The sequence below is a fragment of the Apodemus sylvaticus genome, chromosome X (genome assembly GCF_947179515.1).
Source record: "Apodemus sylvaticus chromosome X, mApoSyl1.1, whole genome shotgun sequence".
In the NCBI taxonomy this organism is placed as follows: Eukaryota; Metazoa; Chordata; class Mammalia; order Rodentia; family Muridae; genus Apodemus; species Apodemus sylvaticus.
The window spans coordinates 26,830,691-26,849,050 of record NC_067495.1 but is presented as its reverse complement, the minus strand read 5'-3'; the positions used below and the strand labels follow the sequence as shown (position 1 = coordinate 26,849,050).

The 18,360-nt window shown below is 39.6% G+C and overlaps 1 protein-coding gene across 4 annotated transcripts in view; it reads right to left on the bottom strand.

Moving 5' to 3' along the window:
• Positions 1-18,230, bottom strand: part of Mospd2 (motile sperm domain containing 2) — a 42,439-nt gene extending 24,209 nt beyond the window's left edge. The window contains exons 1-5 of one of the 4 annotated variants that reach the window (XM_052170453.1): positions 18,100-18,230; positions 17,880-17,949; positions 4,544-4,723; positions 2,162-2,248; positions 390-544 (exon numbers count right to left, since the gene is read on the bottom strand). In XM_052170453.1, the coding sequence (XP_052026413.1) occupies positions 390-544; positions 2,162-2,248; positions 4,544-4,723; positions 17,880-17,949; positions 18,100-18,108 (501 nt within the window). In that variant the 5' untranslated portion in view covers positions 18,109-18,230. The remainder of the gene's footprint in view (positions 1-389; positions 545-2,161; positions 2,249-4,543; positions 4,724-17,879; positions 17,950-18,099) is intronic. The other 3 variants (XM_052170454.1, XM_052170455.1, XM_052170456.1) reach the window with 3 other exon arrangements.
• Positions 18,231-18,360: the final 130 nt, after the last annotated feature.

The window sequence follows — 18,360 nt, the reverse complement described above, 5'->3', positions numbered from 1 at the left end:
ATGAACATCTTGCAACTTCAAAGTAAAAATACAAGGTCACAGAGATCACACATGTGTTTTTTCAATATTTAGTTGAGTGTGTCACTCTGTACCAGGCATGGAGGTCAGTGTAGCAGGACATTAACATGGTAAAAAAAAAAAGTTCAGCGTTCACCACAATGACTCGTACTCTGCCATCCTTCAAGTCTTACACACGAGGAATACAGAAGCAAATGTGATTCTCTGCAAACCCTATTCCGTGTCTGACTTCACATACAATGCAAGGGGGAAATCAATCCTTTTGCATTCTGCTAGCTTCATTTTACAACAATATTTGGTTGGCAATAAGACAACAAGGATGGAGGGAACTAGGACAAACAACGACTTAGTAAATAATGCAGAATGCTTACTATGCTATTGAGTCCAGTTTCAGACATGTCAAACATCACTGTGATTGGCTTCCCGTTTTCTCTCTTGGCATATCGTTCCAACCAGAAAGCTATGAGCTTCTTCTTGTCCATTATGGTTTTCTGGTCTTTTATGTGGTACTTCACTCTAATCCAGACTTACACAGAAAAACAGATAAAAAAATAAGCATACAATTTATGGCATTTTCATATATATATACATATTCTTTTCTTTGACATATTCCTTCCATTATAATTCATATTGTTTTGAGTAAGAAAAATCTTTCCCCTCTTTAAGTTGTACTTGGTACCTTTAAATGAAAGAACAGAAGAGAGGCAAACTATTTCTCTCTCCTTTAGGAAATATACAGACTTCATATTTAAGTGACGTTCTCTCTGAAAAGAGAACTGCAGGTGAACAAACATGTAATAACTGAGAAGTGCTCTTCACTATGCTCAAGAGGAAAGCCAACAATGCTAGAAAACACATTCTACCCAGAGGAGAGACACAGGCAGGCAGGCGGGAGGCCTGGGAGACTGTGGTGCAGAGGTGTGGACCTTGCAAATGCTCCAGGTGGTGGCAGCTGAGACTAAAATGGGATAGGTGGCAAGAAGTAGAAAAGAGACAGGGAGGAGCTAAATGACTCTTAAGGAGGGACTTAGCTTGGGCAGTGCCATAGAGGTTGGAGCGTAAGAGGTCAGGGAGGAAACCTATCTGGTCATAACCAGGGAAGGAGCTGACAACAGGGGAACAGGATAGGCAGGACTGAACTGTGGGAGTGGCTGCTGAAGAGAAAGTGGGCCAAAATGAAGCTAAATTGCAGGGAGAGCCAACACACGGGCCAGAGCTAAGCAAGAGGGAAGGACCACGAGCAGTAGGTTTGAGTTGTAGATCATGATGAAGGCACATCGCAGTCAGGAGACACTGCTGGGTATGTGTGCGTAGCCTGGGAATCGCATAGGAACTGCCCTGTGCACTGGGAAGTTGGCAGGGCTGATGTGTTTGAGGTGACCCCATGGGACATTATCAGCTAGAGAGCAGCCTTTGGGAAACATGTTTCAGGAGCAAACCACAGAAGAGGTATGAGAGAAAGAGACTTAAGAATGAAGAGGCAGAGAAATAAGAAGACTGTGCAGTATGCTATCAACATGCAGTGCAATTCACGCACTAAGGGAAAGGCAAGCAGGGTGCACATAAGCACATAAGTGATTTGGGCCAGTGGAAGAGCGGGTAAGACCAGCATCTGAACAACAGACAACTTAACTTCCATTACTACACATATTTCAGAAAAAGCTAAGAGGAGACCAGGAGAGACTTAAATGTCCATTTTAGATATTTAGCAATGGGCAAAAGATTCTCCATCAAAAGAAATAGTAGGTGGAGCACTAGCACCAAGTGAGAAGGCAATGACTGAGTAACTACTGCTCCAGTGCCACGCCTGCCTTCCTGCTACCATACTCCAGACCATCAAGATTGTGAACTCTAACCCTCTGAAACTGGAAGCCCCCAAAATCCTCTTCTACACGTCTCCTTGGTCATGGTGTCTTATCATAGAAAGAGACAGGAAACTAAATCACAGTATTTGTGTTCATGGCTTAGTCTATAATAATGCAAAGTATGCCTTGCTAGTATTTGACAGGGGTAAAGATGGCCATAGATCTCCAGTTGCAGGAATTTATGTATGCATATGGAAAGCTTCTGCGATTATTAATTTGAGACACAGATGTATATTTCAAGGTCTTAAAAATTTAGAGTATGAATTACATATACTTACATAATTTGTTACCTTCTTTGTCATAACCGTGGAGATAAATACCACCAAGTTCTAATAACCATCTTGGAATAGAGGATTCACTAAGGTCTAGAAAGTGATAAACTTTGATCAGTAATAGTAGTAATCCATGTATCTAAAAAGAAAACTCACACTCTAAAGGTAATGTTACATAGTAGTTCTTCTCACTCAAACTTGAACAAGATACAATTTACTTAAAATCTTGAATAAAATGTAACTTATGACTGGTGGGCCTCAGTGGGAGATTTGCCTGAATCCTTGAGAGAGACTTGATGCCCAAGGGAGGGCAGACGCCTGGTAGAGGGGGAGCATCCTCTAGGGAAGGGGTGGGCACGGTGGGGTGGGGGATGGGATGAGGAACTTTGAGAGAGTGTGACTCGGAGGGGGAGCAACAGCTGGATTTTAAATTAGAAAAAAAATAAACCTAGAAAGAGTTGTTGGCACTACAAAAGGCTACTTCCCGCTGAGAAAACAATGGGCAAAAGATTTACAGAGAAAACAAGTAACAAAAGATTTACAGATGATGGAAAAAGCTGGAAAGCCTCTCTTATTTTTATGGCTGCCTCTGTAGATTCTGGGTGGGTTCCAAATAACAACTTGACTTGTCAACACATGTTAACACTAAGAAACTATTCAATTTAATCCTGTCTGGACACAGTCTGGGTGTAGGTCAGTGGTAGGGTGCAAGGTTAGCACACAAAAGGTGCTATCCCTGGGTCCCCCAAAATCAAACAAAAGTCACATGAAGAAATATTCACACAACCTCAGAATTTGAGGGGGAAAAAAATCACTGTTTTATTTAGCAAGATGCTATTTTCCTGTCTCCTCTTCCTCTAGTCCCCTGCATCCTCCCCCTCTCCTTCCCTCCCTCCTTCCCACCCTTTGTGTGTGTGTTTATGTGTGTGTGTGTGTGTGTGTGTGTGTGTGTGTAAAGACTAGGCATTAATGTCATCCGCTATAATACTCACCTTACTTTTGGGAGAGAGTCTCACACTTAAATTAGAGCTGGCTGAATTGATTTCATTATACTATTATATTAGCTAAACAGCAAAGTGCCCTGGGATCTTCCTGTCTCCACCCTTGAGCCCCTAGCCCCAGCTGCTGTCTACTGTGCAATCTCCCTATCCCTGAGATGGCATTTTCCTTCAATGTTTTATACACAGTAAACTCTATTATTTTAGAGAAGGTGGAAAATAATTCAAGAAAAATATACAATTCTTTAGCAGCAAAAACAACAAGAGACCTGACTGATCTCTAAGGGAGGTTGAGAACCAAGGCAGCAAGGCAGCACACAACAGGCCTGTGTTTCATTCACCAGCACTTCCCAGAGAACTCTCAAGGTTTCTCTCCCATTCCCTCTGCCTAACTCATATCTTCAGTGTGTGTCACCAGAAACCAGCAGCATACTGTTGAATTTAGTATTAGATTCTCAGTAAGCTCAACACACATACACCCCTCAAACTTTACTCTGCATAAACGTTTATTTTGTATATGATTTGAAAATGGCAGATGTGAATTGTTTATTTGCTTGACTCATATATATTCCTTTGTTTAAACTGCCTACTGGTTTTCATTTGCCAATGTTTTACTTCTTAAGATTTTAGACATATCCTTTCTTGTGGACTCTAGCATAAATAATTGAGAGAAAATTAGCTCTAGATTTGTTGACTATTTTGTATTTAAGTCTTTAGGCCCAGTCACTATGGAGTTCATAATCTTCTATTACAAGTAATGTTTTATAGGGCTGGGCAGTTGTGCCTGCTTCCTCCTGTTAACTTTTTAGAGGGAGACAACAGGTAACCTTTCTTGCAAAGTTCTTCACATACCTGAAAAGTACTCTAAAACTCCCTCTAAGATTTCGAAAACCAATTTTAATGACAAATTTCAATCTAGCAGTGGCTTTAAAAAGTTTATCCTTGGGGATAAATTTCCTTTCTGGGAGTTCCCATTCAGTTTTAGAATAATCAACGAGCATAAGGTACTCTGGGGATATGGTAACACGTGAGAAATAACTGGAAAAAAAGAAAACCAGCACAGCAATGAGTTTTTACTTTTAGGTCTGAGATGGAAGTCTATCTTACTGTTTGTTGTTTAATGGAATCAAACCAAACACAGACTAAGCCACCATGCTTTTAGTGACAATGTGTGACTCAGTTCCCTGTGATCTGATTTTCTTATGAGGGATTCTCATTCTAAGATTTTGTCATAAACTGTCCCTTTGAAAGTATAATTAGGCCTCTAAAGGTAATCTTCTAGTGTTTATGATGACTGCTAAGACTATATGCAAATCCAGACAAACACTGAACAGTGACATTTATACAGATGCTATTGGCCCATATTGGTTAAGTCGACCAGCTTACTTACCATTGACAGAGAATTCTTTCCTCCACTGAAAACTCTCATCAAGCATCTTCAGTGTTTCATCAACAATGTTATGTCTCCAATGTAAGTAACTTTCAACCCAGTTATCATCTTGCTGAAGCCTTTCAACATCACGTGGATCGTATTTTTCTGACTTTTCTAGGGGAAACCAGTAAAGAACATCTAAATCAGGTTAATTGCACTGGGAAAAAAATAAGTGACATAATGGCAAAGGAGAAGATTTGGAAGTCCAATCCAAACTTCTCCAAGGCACACACAGGGATGCTTTCAGTTGAAAACCCATTTGAAGGAATTGACTGGATTTCTAAGTAAGAGCAGACTAAAGTTATTGAAGGGCTACAGATTTGACAAGATGTCTAACTGTGCTGCCCAGGGTGTCTTGAAATTCATGGGAGAGCTCAGCTGATCTTCCGGCCTCAGTCTAAGTAGCTGGAACTGCAGTAATACACTTCTATACCTGGCACAGAGCTTCTCTTTATGAAAAAAAAAAGAGTCAAATGGAAAACTGTCCATATCTAGAGTGAATTAGCTAATACTTTGTATCTGTGACAAAATTAAGCAAGGAAGGAAGTATTTTTTTGTGGATTATAGGATGCTTTCTAACTTGTAATCCTTCATCCTCAGTCTCCTAAATCCTAGGATTACAGGTGTGCACTAATCAGACCAGCTGAGGAAGCATTGATTTTGGCTCACAGTTTCAGAGGTATTAGTCTGTGTCAACTGTCTCTATCATTCCTCCTTCTGTGATGAGGTAGCATGCCATAGCAGAATGGTACTAGGAAGAAAACTGTTCATACCATGGCATAGGAGGCACATACTAATTTCTTATAGCAAGGCCCTGTCTCCTAACAGACCATTCAGCTAGTCATCAATGGATTTGTGCCATGTTGAAGTAAGTGCACTCATGATCCAGTCACTTCTCAACTGTTACCAGCAGGGGACCAAGCCTTCAACGCACAAGTTTTTTCAGGGACTACATATCTAAACCATAGCATACACTATTAGCACATTTTCAGATTCTGAGGGAACATTTCCAACAATTTAGTGGAGTAATTATATTCAGCTGTAACTGTGTGTCATTTTCATACACATGTCATAATCTCCACTAGCTTCTATACCAGATATTCTTCCCTGTATACTATTCTCACTAGTGTATTGGGGTGAATTCTTGTTTCCATGTAATCACCTTCACATTCCCAAATTCTACCATTTTGCAACACACTATTCAGATAATTCCTCTTTACACAAACAGTTCCTGTGACCAAAAGTAATTAATTCTTCAGTGAGCAAGCGACAGAATTGCATTTAAGTTTTTCATAAGGCATAGAACAATTTTATCATGAGTTAGTGTTGTAGTAAATATTTCATCTCAGTCAGAGGTTTCTATCCCACCTTTGATCATTCAGTTCCCATATAAAAGATGTAAAACTTAAGCCTTTAAAGTGCTAGAACTTGGAATTGTTCCTGTCTAAAAGAACTGCAGGGACAAAAATGGAGAAGAGATTAAGGGAAAGGTAGTCCAATGGCAGGACCAACTTGGGATCTATCTCATGGGGTGGGGCACCAAGGCCTGACACTACTACTGATGCTGGGATATGCTTAGATACAGGAGCCTGGCATGGCTGTCCTCTGAGAGTCCCAAACAGCAGCTGACTGAGATAGACACAGATACTTACACCCAACCATTTGATTGAGGCCAGGAACCCCTATGGTTGACTTAGGGGAAAGACTAAAGAAGCTGAAGGGGAACGTGTCCCCATAGGAAGACAAGCAGTCTCAGCTAACCCAGACCCCATGGAGCACCCAGAGACTGAGCCACCAACCAGGCAGCATACATGGGCTAGGCTGGTCTCAGTGGGACAAGATGCACCTAATCCTTGGGAGACTTGAAGGAAGGGAGGGGGTGGTGGGGTGGGGGGCAGGGGGAAGCACCCTCTCCGAGGCAAGGGAGAGGAGGAAAGGGATGAGGAACTGTAGCAGGGGATGAGGAACTGTAGGAGGAGGCACAAAGAGGGGAACAACAGTTAGAATGTAAATAAATAAAGTGAAAAAAAGTACTAGAGTTGGGCAGGGGTCTAACTTCTATGATATATGTCTATTCCCTGCCAATAACTCCGAGATATAGCTTGCCATGGTCTACCTGGGGTGCTCTTACTCTGTCCAACTGTCTAACCCTCATGGCCAGTTCTCAGGATCCATTACTCCCATGGTGTCTTCTCCTTTCCCTATCTTCTCCCTGCTGGCCTGCCAAGCTCAGGAACCAAAGCCACATCTACCTCTCTTCTGCCCAGGCTGTAGGTTTCTTTATTTAACCAATAGTTTTAAAATATGGAGCTAGGTTCCATAGTACAGATCTTCTCCTTGGGGTTAAGTAGACCTTGGGGACCAGTATTTAACATTACAACATAGTAACAGACCAAACCTCAACAAGTTTGAGTTACTGGTACGCATGCTATCTCTTCCCAAAACCACTAAAGGCTCAGAGTCTGAACATCTAAGAATTCTCCAAAGCAGATGACACAACATTTATTAATAGATTATTCTGTTTTTATTTGTAGTTTCTCAACTATCCATTCCCCTCCAAGTGCTACAGCAGTTTTGGGAATTTCCCTGGCTTCTCCATTTCCTTGTGTTTTACAAGTATTTTGTTGCTAAGTTGTACAATGTTCACCTCCTCTACATTTGCACTGCCTTTCGTTCAGGGCCTTGAGCTAACAGATGAAAGGGCAGGAAGTAGAAAGTGCTTTGAGACGATTAACCTCTTTCTTTGAGTCTCCATGTTCTTAATCTTTACACTGTTTTATATACTCCAAGGCCGGTGTGAGGGTCAGATAAAAAAGACTGCTTGAAAGTGCCTGGAAATTTAAAACGCTACAAACTAGGAGTCCATAAATCATACATTTGTGAAATGTCATCTGGGGTATAGTTTTCAATAGGTGGGCTCTATTTTTCTAATTTATAAAATGAGTGGGCCTATACTACATCAACCTTGGAAAATAGTTTTAAGCTCTGTAATTTGAAAATGCATTTGTATTCCAAGCACATTTTCCCTTTAATTATAAATGACATTTGAGAGCATAAGATGGCTTTAAAAGAGTTAACATAGCCTCCTGTCTCATTAAGGAGGGGTCATTTAGTTTGGCCATTGCACCAGAAGGATATTTTCCTTAAAATTACAGTTGCCTTCATCCTCTTGCAGGAAAATGTCTGTCATGTACCCATGTTTACATAAGCACAGTTTACTAGTTCTTCTTCCCAATAAAAGTGGTAGTCAGAAAAAGGAGACTAAATAAGCTCCCAAGTCAACCACGCTTAGCCTGTAGAAATATTCTATGGCTACAGCCCCGTGCTTTCATAAAAGACATTAAAAGGACATGTCTACAAAGGTCAAGGTTGAATAAAATTTGTTCTATTGTTAGAAACTTTCTAAAATAAATCTGGCTTTTTCCATCCTCTTTTGTTCATGACTCCGACAAACACTACAATGAAGCCTTGCCTTGGCTTGGGTCATAGTCAGCAGTATTACCTCCCATTGCTTTTGTATAACCAGTACAAATGTCAGCACAATGAAAGAAGCAAATGATATTTAGGATTATGATGAGAATTTTGACCTCACTGGCTCCTGGAAGAGTCTTGGATAGCCACTAGGGTCTCTGAGTACACTGAAATACACTTTCTTAGAATGATATTTGGCAAGTGATACAGATACAAGCTCAGTAAAAAGTAACCACAATAAAAAAGGAAAACATTATTGTTAACATGAATGCTACTGGTGGCCCTATCACTAACAAGACACAGACCACTACTAGAAATTAAAAGCCTACTTCCCTCTATGGTTGTCATGGAAATCAGGAATATCCATTGAACATGATTATAATTAATAGGAATGTATTTACATAGGAAATTCTGTTGTTGCTGTTTTAACCCCTTAATCCCGGGCAAGCAAAAATGAAATCAGAGAAGGAAAAAAGAAATGAGAAGAGATAGCTGGATAAGGGAAGGGGAAGAGTCTGGCAGACAGAAGAAGGAGAAAAGTAGCAACAAAAGGAAAGAGGGAAAAGGCCAAGGGAGGAAAGTGGGAGAGAAGACAAGATAGTGGCAGAGGAAAGAGACAGATGAGGGACACAAGGCAGACAGATGGCAAAGAATGAGAACAGAGAAGAAAGTGAAAGCCCATCCCATGGCTTAGAATCGACAGCATGGTTAGGGGACATTATTAACTATATTTAGTACAACCAAATCCATTTTTCTTTTTATTTTTTCAGACTTGGTGGTAAGCATCTTTACCCACTGAAACATCCTCCTAGTCGCAAATCTGCTGTTTTCCTAGGCCTTAGATTCCTCCATGAATCTTTAGTATAGGTCAGATGACAGGCCTGATAGGGATTTGGGAGAGAACTGCAAGTCATTGGGCAAAAACAAAAACAACAAAAAAGGCACTCCCTTAGCACTCGGCCAGTCTACTCCCAATCTGTCTGTATTGGTCAAACTCTCTGGAAGACTGTGCAAAAAGTGATCTTCTATGCCATAATATGTATCAGAGTCACAAGAGGATGCAAACCCAGGCATTCTGGGGTTCTGTGTCTATATCATGAATTTTGGGGGGAGATCCAAAAATCAACACACTGGCATAAGTAATTGATTCAGTGAGCCTGTCTTACTGCAGGGCATGGCAATCCACACCAGCCTATCCTATGTAAAGTTAGATCAAAATACCTCATAGCTTGAGAGAAATAGGTAACCTCTGTTGCTGATACATTGTATGCTTATTTAAAATCCCTTTAAAACATAAACGGAACAAAAAAAATTCTTAGGCAAGGGATATACAGAAATAGGCCTTGAATGATCTCGGTGCAGGTACATGCATGGAAGGTAGAACTTTCTATTTCATTGCTTTTCTTCAAGAGCACAAGGGCTAAATGTTCACCAGTCACCAGCTAATTACCCAGGCTAAACAGACTTAATGGATTTTGGCCATCCCTACATATTATGGACTGTGTCCAGGCCTCCTTTGTAGGCTCATTGTGTACAATCGTGTGTTTGTTCCTCTTAGCCCAAGTCAAATGGGAACGTGTGGGGTGCATTTCATTAAAAATCCAGGCCTGGCAACACAAGCCTGTAATTCCAGTTACTCAGGAAGCCAAGGTAGGAAGATCACAAGTCCAAAACCTACATCAGCGACACAGTGAATTCAATGACAGTCGGGAAACTTAACGAGATACTTTTTCAAACTAAGAACTGAGAAAAGAAAGGCTGAGCTACACAATTCAATGGCAGTGTGCTAGCCTAGTATGTGTGAAGCCCTGCATTCAATCTCCAACACACATGCATACACACGCATAGGCACACACACACACACACACATACACACACACTATATGGAAATATTGTTCATGAAAACTGAGCGGGAAGCACTAATTTTTAAGGGATCAGCTCCTTAAATAAAACCTGCAGTTCCCCTGTGTGATGAGGGAGCAGTCACAAGGCGAGTAGGGATAACGCTGATCTACTCTGCTACTCTGCAGAGCTCCAAGAGGTCAGGGAATTTGGAAAGTCACTTCCCACCCTCCTAATTCCTACTAACAATAGATGCACATTACATTTTTGATATAGAATGATTATCTCCATGAAAGTCTGGCCCCTACCAACCCTGACATTCCTCATAGTCCAGAGCTTCAACAATAGATTACATTGTTCTTGCCCTTTTGAACAGTTAAAAATTTACAGAAAATAAAGTTATCGGATAGCTAGCCAGTAAAGATCCCAAAGTAAAAAATAAATAAAACAAAACAATAACAAAAACCCAACCAACCAAAACCTAGCGTAACGACTTCAGCTACAATTACCCTTGATCTCTCCATATACATTTTAAAATTAATTTTAACATATTTTTGGCAATTTCCATTATAATACCCTCATTATTTAGCAGAAGTAAGAATTACATGCATTGTTGCGAAGTTATTAATTCAAAGAGATATGATGTTTTGGCTTCTTAAGGTTTAACTCACTTTTAAGTACCTGTTTATTATGACTCCAAATATAATTACCTACTGGTGTGAGAACCTGGCCTTTATGATCTAGCTGCTTTAGATTTTCTGAGACTTTTTATTATTGATCACATGATAAGTTTTTGTAAGCATGCCAAAGATATACTTTAAAAGTATCTATTTTCTATTTGTTTGGTACAAATCATATACACATAAACATACACACATATACACACTCACACACACACCTCTATTCATACATAAGCATGTCTATAATCAAGTTTGTTCAGTATGGTGTTAAAATCTAAAATCTTAAGTGGGCTTTGTTCTAGTTGTGAAAGAAATTTACTGGAATATATCCCTTCACATGTGTATGGATTTCTTAAGTTTCCATTATAATTCCAGGAACTTAGCATTTGTTTAAGGCTACATAATTAGCTTCTGAGTTGTTGAATGCCTTGTTCACTGAGAATATACAGCAGTACAATTAAAAAAAGCCAATGCCAATTAGAAAAGGTTAATAAATAACAAGTCCTACAATGAACATAAATTTTGTAACATTGTTTACTAAAATGTAACAGATTTATATCCTTTCATTCTTTGTAAAATGGCGGAAAAACCAGGAAATTCCTTTGGGGATTCTTGTTATTCTATTTAATCTTCTAAGGATCTGTTGCTATTTTTGTTGTTTCTTTTTTATTTCTTTTGAGACAGGGATCCATCCCAACATGGCCTCAGATATAATATGGAGTTGAGGCTGGCCTTCACAACCCCTGATCTTCACTCAAGTGCTGGGATAATAGACCTGAACTATCACACTTGGTTCTTCTAGATACGTTATTATAACAATTAGCTTTAACTGTCATCTTAATACAAACTAGAATCACCTAGGAAGAGTTGACGAGGGACTCTGTCTTTCCATTGGGTTGGACTGTGGCATGTTTGTGGAGGACTGTCTTAATTAAGTTAATTGATGTGGCAATGCCCAAACCACTGTAGGCGCAACTATTCCCTTGGCCCTAAGGAGTCCAGAACTATCCAAGTGGAGAAATTGAGCAAATGGAAGCAAGCCAATAAGCCTACATTTCTCTCTTATCTTGTTTGTAAATGCCATGTAACTTGCTATTTGAGGTTCCTGTCTCCATTTGCTCATAATATTGGATTGTAAGTGAAATAAATCTGTTTTTCCCCCTCTGTTGTCTTTTGGTCAGGGTGTTTTATTATAGTAATCATATTGTCAACAGCACATGTTAAGCTTGGAGATCCAGTTTACTGGTACTGTTCTTGTCTAGCCCAAGTAAGGGCCCAGGCTCCCTAGTACCACAAAAAAAAAAAAAAAAAAAAAAAAAGAAGAGTACACTGTAAATTAGATAAACATGCTGTACTCTTCTTGTCCAAGCTTCTAAAATAACTGTGACTAAAACAAAAATCACCATCCCTGAAGTGACACTTTTTCATTATCAGGTGGTTTAAAACTGAAAATGCCACTAAACATTAAAAATTGAATAGGAATAAATAACATAAATAAATGAATTTTAAAAAGCTCACAGAAACCCACATGAAGAGTGAGCCACACATCTGCTACATATGATCTGGGGGCCTAGGTCCAGCCTGGGTATGCTGTTTGGTTGGCGGGTCAGATTTTGAGAGTCCCAAGGGTCCAGGTTAGTTGACTCTGTTGGTCTTCCTGTGAAGTTACTATCCCCTCTGGGGCCCACAATCCTTCCCCCAACTCATCTATAAGAATCCCCAAACTCCATCCACTGTTTGGCTGTGGGTGTCTGTATCTGTCTGAGTCCAATGCTGGGTGGAGGCACTCAGAGGACAGTGGGGGATACCTAGGAGAACCTCCATCCTCTGAGAAAAGGGGTGAGGGATTATGGGAGGGGTGACTGGGAAGAGGAGGCAGTAACCAGGAATGTAAGGTGAATGAAAAAAAAGGCAGAAGATAAAAGAATATTGCTAGGTAATGTAAAGAGTTATTACTGAGACTGATGATTAAAATGTAAGCAGGTCTACCAATTCTTTATTCTCATCGAAGTTTACAACTCAAGCTTGGTAATTTTAGATCTATCATAAGGAAAAAAATGGAACCTTTTCAAAAAACTGACTTTACCCTTTATATAGAAGTAAAGAAAAAATATAGACAAAAATCTAATAAATTGTTGGTGGAGGAAACTTCATGGGTTAGTCTAGTACAAGACAAGAGAATGAGCAAGGAAAAGTGTCTCTCAAACATCACAGTACGTGGAAAGCATCGAAGATAGTGTAACTGGACCTCTGCAGAATAGTAAGCACATGGCTGCTTATCCTTTCATGCTTGAGACCTTATGTCCATTAAAAACATCAGCATTCAATTAAAACAAAATAAAAATTAGAAGAGCAGCATTGTCCTTGGGCGAGAGCAATCAAACAGCAATTGAAGAAACCACAAAACAATGGCTAATTCTGAATACATTAAAATTGTGCATAAATCAGTAATAGTGGCATAAAAAAACCTATATAAATGAATATAAGCATATGAAAAGAAGTTTAGGCAAACTAGCAATCAAAAGCAAACTAAAAAACTACCAGTTAAGGGATTATGACACTAAACATGGATAAGACAAACATTATTCTACGGGGCCAGTGGCAATGAACTCTTGCAGCTTATATGACCATTTAGGAAGTTTGGTATAGATTATCAAATGAATCCCAAATATTTATTTGTGAACACAATATTTTGATTTCAAGACATGAATCCAAAGGAAGTCATTTTAACTGCTTCATAAATTTATACTAACAAAAAACATGGAAGCAATCTAAATGTCCAAAAGGTGATTATCTAAATTAAATGGTAACTGTCTTTTATTAATAGATCAAAATATTAAAAATAGACAATGATGCCCTAATAAAAATGTAACATGCAAGTCATAAATAGGATGGTCATTTAACTTTACTTTCATAAGCATATAGTCAAAAGATTAGGGGAAAAAAATCTACCTAGTGTTGGTAGTACTATTTCTAGATGGTATGGAGGCTTTTGATTTTTTTTTTTTGCTATCAACTAAATTAATTTAAATAGATTCATATGCCTGTAAAAAAATCAGACAAACTCCTTGAGCTCAGCTGTGCTGAGTACAAACACGTCACTCAGGCATCCAAGGTCTCCTACACTATATTTCTACTATTTTCGTCCATGTGTGCACCTCTGGTCAAGGCTTACCACAGCAAGCTTCCTATTGTTGCCTTAATGAGCTGCATAACTTTTCACCTCAGTGCCTTTCCTAAGACTCTCTGACCCACCTAGATCATCACCTTCTCTACCTGGCCAAGTTCTACCTGCATTCCTAAGAAATAGCACCTGGGCTAGTCAGCTTCCTGTCATCACAACAAGTCTCTGCGATCAAGAGTAAAGGTTGATTTTTGTGTCAGAGGGTTAGACGTTTGGTTTGTGATCAGTTGGCCTAGATGCCCTTGGGACCTGGGATGAAGTAGGACATAAGGCAGTGGGCGTGTAGCAAGCCCAAACTGTGAACACCATAGCCAGGGGAGCAACAGGAAAAGGAAGGAACTAGTGTACCATAACCACTTTTAAAGGCATCATTACCAGTAATGTAAGACTCCCTTACTTGGTGAACAGCTCTTAAAGACTCGGCCATTTCCCACTAGCACCACGTTTTAGAGCAGCTGCTAAGCTTTTCCAAGAAGCTGCTTCTCAAGACTAACCTGATCACCAAGAGGTATCTATCCTCAGCACTCCTCACTCAAAGAAGTTCTTTGGGAAAAGGTTTCATGGATTTTAGACTGGAGTGCAAATCACTAGGTACTCAAGGATAATTAACTTCTTTGAATTCCAGATCCTCCCACTTTCTAGGATTACAGGTGTATACTGCCACGCCAAGGGAATTCTTCAGTTCTTATTTCTTGTAATTGAGTTCACCTTCTTTAGCAGATTGTCTTTGTTCGAATACCTTCACTAGATTGTACATGTTAGAAAAATGTCTCTATCATTCAACTTTCTCTAAAACTGACAAACTGCTTTATAGAATTAAGCAGATAATGAGTACTTTCAGAACTGAATAAATTATTGTCACAAAGAGAAAGTAGAAAGAATGGAAAATGTTTCTCATTTGAGACTCAGCATGGAATTTCTCATAGTAACAATGAAGGAGAAAAGTCATTAAAAACCTGTATTTTCTTTTTTTTTTTTTTTGTCTGTTCAAAAAGAAAAATCTATCCATTTTTGGTAATATTTTCCACAGGTATGAAAAACATGAGCTTGGGATTCCCAAGAACCTGTTTTCAATTGAATGTCTGAAGACATATCCTTGAGGAAAAGAAATTCTTTTATTTAGGAAAAATATCATTATGGCTTGTTTGCTTTAAACCTTTTATGAAACAAAATATTACTAATGAAAATAGAGACTGCAAAGCAAGTGAATGTTCTAAGTACAAAGTTACTTTTTCATATTTTATCTATCTGTCTGTCTATCTATGTACTTATATGTTTTAAATCAGGATTTCACTTTTAGTTCATGCTTACCTGGCACTCACTCAAACAGACCATGTTACTTTGGAACTAAAATGTCCTCCTCCCTCAGCCTCTTAAATTCTTGGATTACATGCACAAATGAACGCCATCAGCTTTACCAAAGTTAATTTCTATAAACCAAACTTATAAGGGAGAATTCATATGAACTGAAAAGCCTTAGCATATTTCAGAGTACAAGTGCAACTTTCAGGTGGGGAAGGCCTCTCAGAGTTTCTACTTTCTTTGCTCCTTTCCCTACTAGGTAGGAAAGTAAGCAGGGCAAGAAGCTATTTAATAACCAGCGAAGGCCTCTCAGATACATTTAACTGTTACAACTGCTGTATCTATATCTATGGACTGCTGCAGAGATAAATCACATACCAGTTCACCTATACCACTTTGTGTATATTTAAGGGCGAAACCATCCCAATACACAGTGCCGGATTCTGGGGAAAAAAATGCTTGTCTTTATAATATACATAATGAAGGCTGGGTTTTGTTTCTGGGATTTTTTTTTTTTTTGCCAGACTTTTGGTAGGTAAGGGGAACTGGTTAGAGATAGTTCTTAATTTAAAATGTCAGTTCTTCCAATAGTCTTCTAATGCACATTGTTAAGTAGTGCTATAGGCATTTAACGAGTAGGTACTGAGCACTAAGCAAGGTACTGAGGAGTGAGATGAACACAAAGCTTCCTCCTCCAACTTCTATAGGCTGTTCCTAACCAAACCCATCCATTATCTACTGGAGGAAATGAACAATAAACAAATCAGACAATTACAGGCTAGGTGGGAAAGTAAGCAGGGCAGGAAGCTACTTAATAACCAGTGAAGGCCTCTTAGATACATTTAAACCCTGAAAAGACAAAAGAACAAAAAAGACCTAGCCTTACATACTAACTGGGGAAAAACATCCCAGGCAAAGAGAAATGGAAATGACCCAAGATACAAACAGACACATTCTGTTTGAAGCACACAAATGAGGCAGTGTCTTTATATTTTTCAAACTGTGGGTCATGTTTTGGATTGTGACGCCAACTTTATAGGTCATTGCATTTTTTTTAAAAGGAAGTCAAATAGAAAACGCATCAGCTACATGGTTTTAAAATAAGTATTCAAGTTTGGCTTTGCTTTTGTGTGTGTGTGTGTGTGTGTGTGTGTGTGTGTATGTTTGTATACTGGATTGCTATTTGTATGTTCCTTAATGCAGGGAGTGGTCAAATCTGCACTAAGCAAAGAGAGAAATCACAGGTAAGGAAGTCACAGGTAGCTAGGAGCTACAAGACATAAGGCCACAGAGAATTGGGACTTTATTCTAAATACATACAGTGGGAAGACAGTGAAGGGTTTCAAGCTGGGGAGTGACATGATCTAATTTGACATCACAGTGTTGCTGAAAAATTACTAAGGTTGAAATCCATAAGGCTTGACTAGCAAGCCAAGCAAAGACTCTAACACCAGAGATTCTGAGGCAATTGCTTAATCTAACTACCCATCACTTCCCTCATTTAAAGAAGAGACAGTTGAATCAAGATGACCTTTAAGACCTTGGAGATTGCATAATTTATCTATTTTCTGCTTTCTCCCTTGAGCATAAGTAAATGATGATTACAGAATTGGCAATTCATTAGTTATGAATTATATCTCAACCTACTATAAGCCCCAGAGCAATCAAGTATATTGCTATAGAAAGTTATTTTAGAAGTATCTCTTTACTGTAACCAGAAATGATAATAGACATGAATAAGACCTCTGTGCTAAAAGTTAATGGAGTGCTTTTGCAACTCTCTGGTACAAAGTTTGGTGCATGAAGAAAATTGGCCAGAAGGCATGAAAAGATTTACTGGCCAGGATACTTGGAACAGACTTATTTGTTCTAGGTCATGAACTGATATATAACACAGAACAGTATAAAGGTGTATGAATCTTCTGCTAAGACTACAATCAAAATACAACAGTTTAATTCTTTCCACAGTAACCAAATGACTGAGGCAAAATCTAAATTGACCCCCTACTGGTTTTTAGTTCCACTCTGGACGATCGGATCTGTGTTTGTTCACTTAATTCTCTAACCTTATTCGCATTTCACAGATATGGAAACAGGATCTCAGAACATGGAAGTAAGCTATTTTGTGGAAGGGGGCTACTTTAGCATCAATCAAGGCAGATAGCAAGCAACCTGCGTGTTTTAAATTCTGTATTTATAACCTATTCCAAATATTTAAAAACACTGTACAAGCAATAAATCATCCGATTAAGTACTCGACAACTCAATTATCTATGACATTGAACAGAATGTTCAACCAATAATCCAGTTCTGCACTTACTGAAACTTTCAAGTACAGAGTGTGAAGAGATAACTTGTGAGTAGCACTTTTGGTTTTAAGAAGCGGAATTAAGCAAAATAAAAGGAACTGGATTACCAAATTCTGTACAAAGTATATGGCGACAGTACATTGGCAGTTTCCAGGTTCGTTTTTCTGGTGAAAGACCAGCAAAGGAGCCATGAACTGCACAGTGTCACCTATGTCATTGGCCAATCTGTTCAGAGCCTGCCAGGCCCATGAACATAAGGAGATGCCAGACATTCTGATTTCTAACTTTCGCTAACCGTTTAAAAGAAGAAAGAAGCAAGCACACCATCTGTCCAAGTGAAGCAGCACACATAGTATGGCGAAACCTTTGAAACGTGTACAGCATCTTTCCAGTGAAGGTTGAAAAGGTCTCTTTACATCTCCCGGCAAAAGCACCCACAAACATCCCAGTAAAAGTTGGATATGCTCCCTGCACACCCCACTTTAAGTCACAGAAAGCATGCTCACCTGTCACATACTCAGCTTCGAATCTCCGCCGGGTCTCAGAGATTAGCTTGGCTTTATTCTGAGCGTTATTCTGGATGGGAGACACAACAAAACCTTAGATGTTCACGGTCTTTACCCAGATCATTCTTAACACAGCTCACCTGCACCAGAGCGCACGGGCCCTGGGCCTGGAAGCTGTCTTCCAGGCCCAAGGCCCAAGCAACCCTGTGGTGCTGCTCACCTCGGCCATGGTCACAGTCGCGAAATCGATTATACTTGTAGCCGTCGCTCCTTCCCCAGCCGGCAGCCAAGTGTCTCATCACCAGCCAGCCCAGCCCAAAGGTAGCCCAAGAAGGGAGGGAGGAGGAGGGGGGGGTCGCGTGACACCGGAACGTAGAAGGAAGTACTTTCACACTGTCCAATCCCAAAGTATTGTCCGGGGGTAGAGGCGGGAATATGTGCTCTGCTGGGCTCCGACTTGCTTCTCTAAGGAGAAACCCCG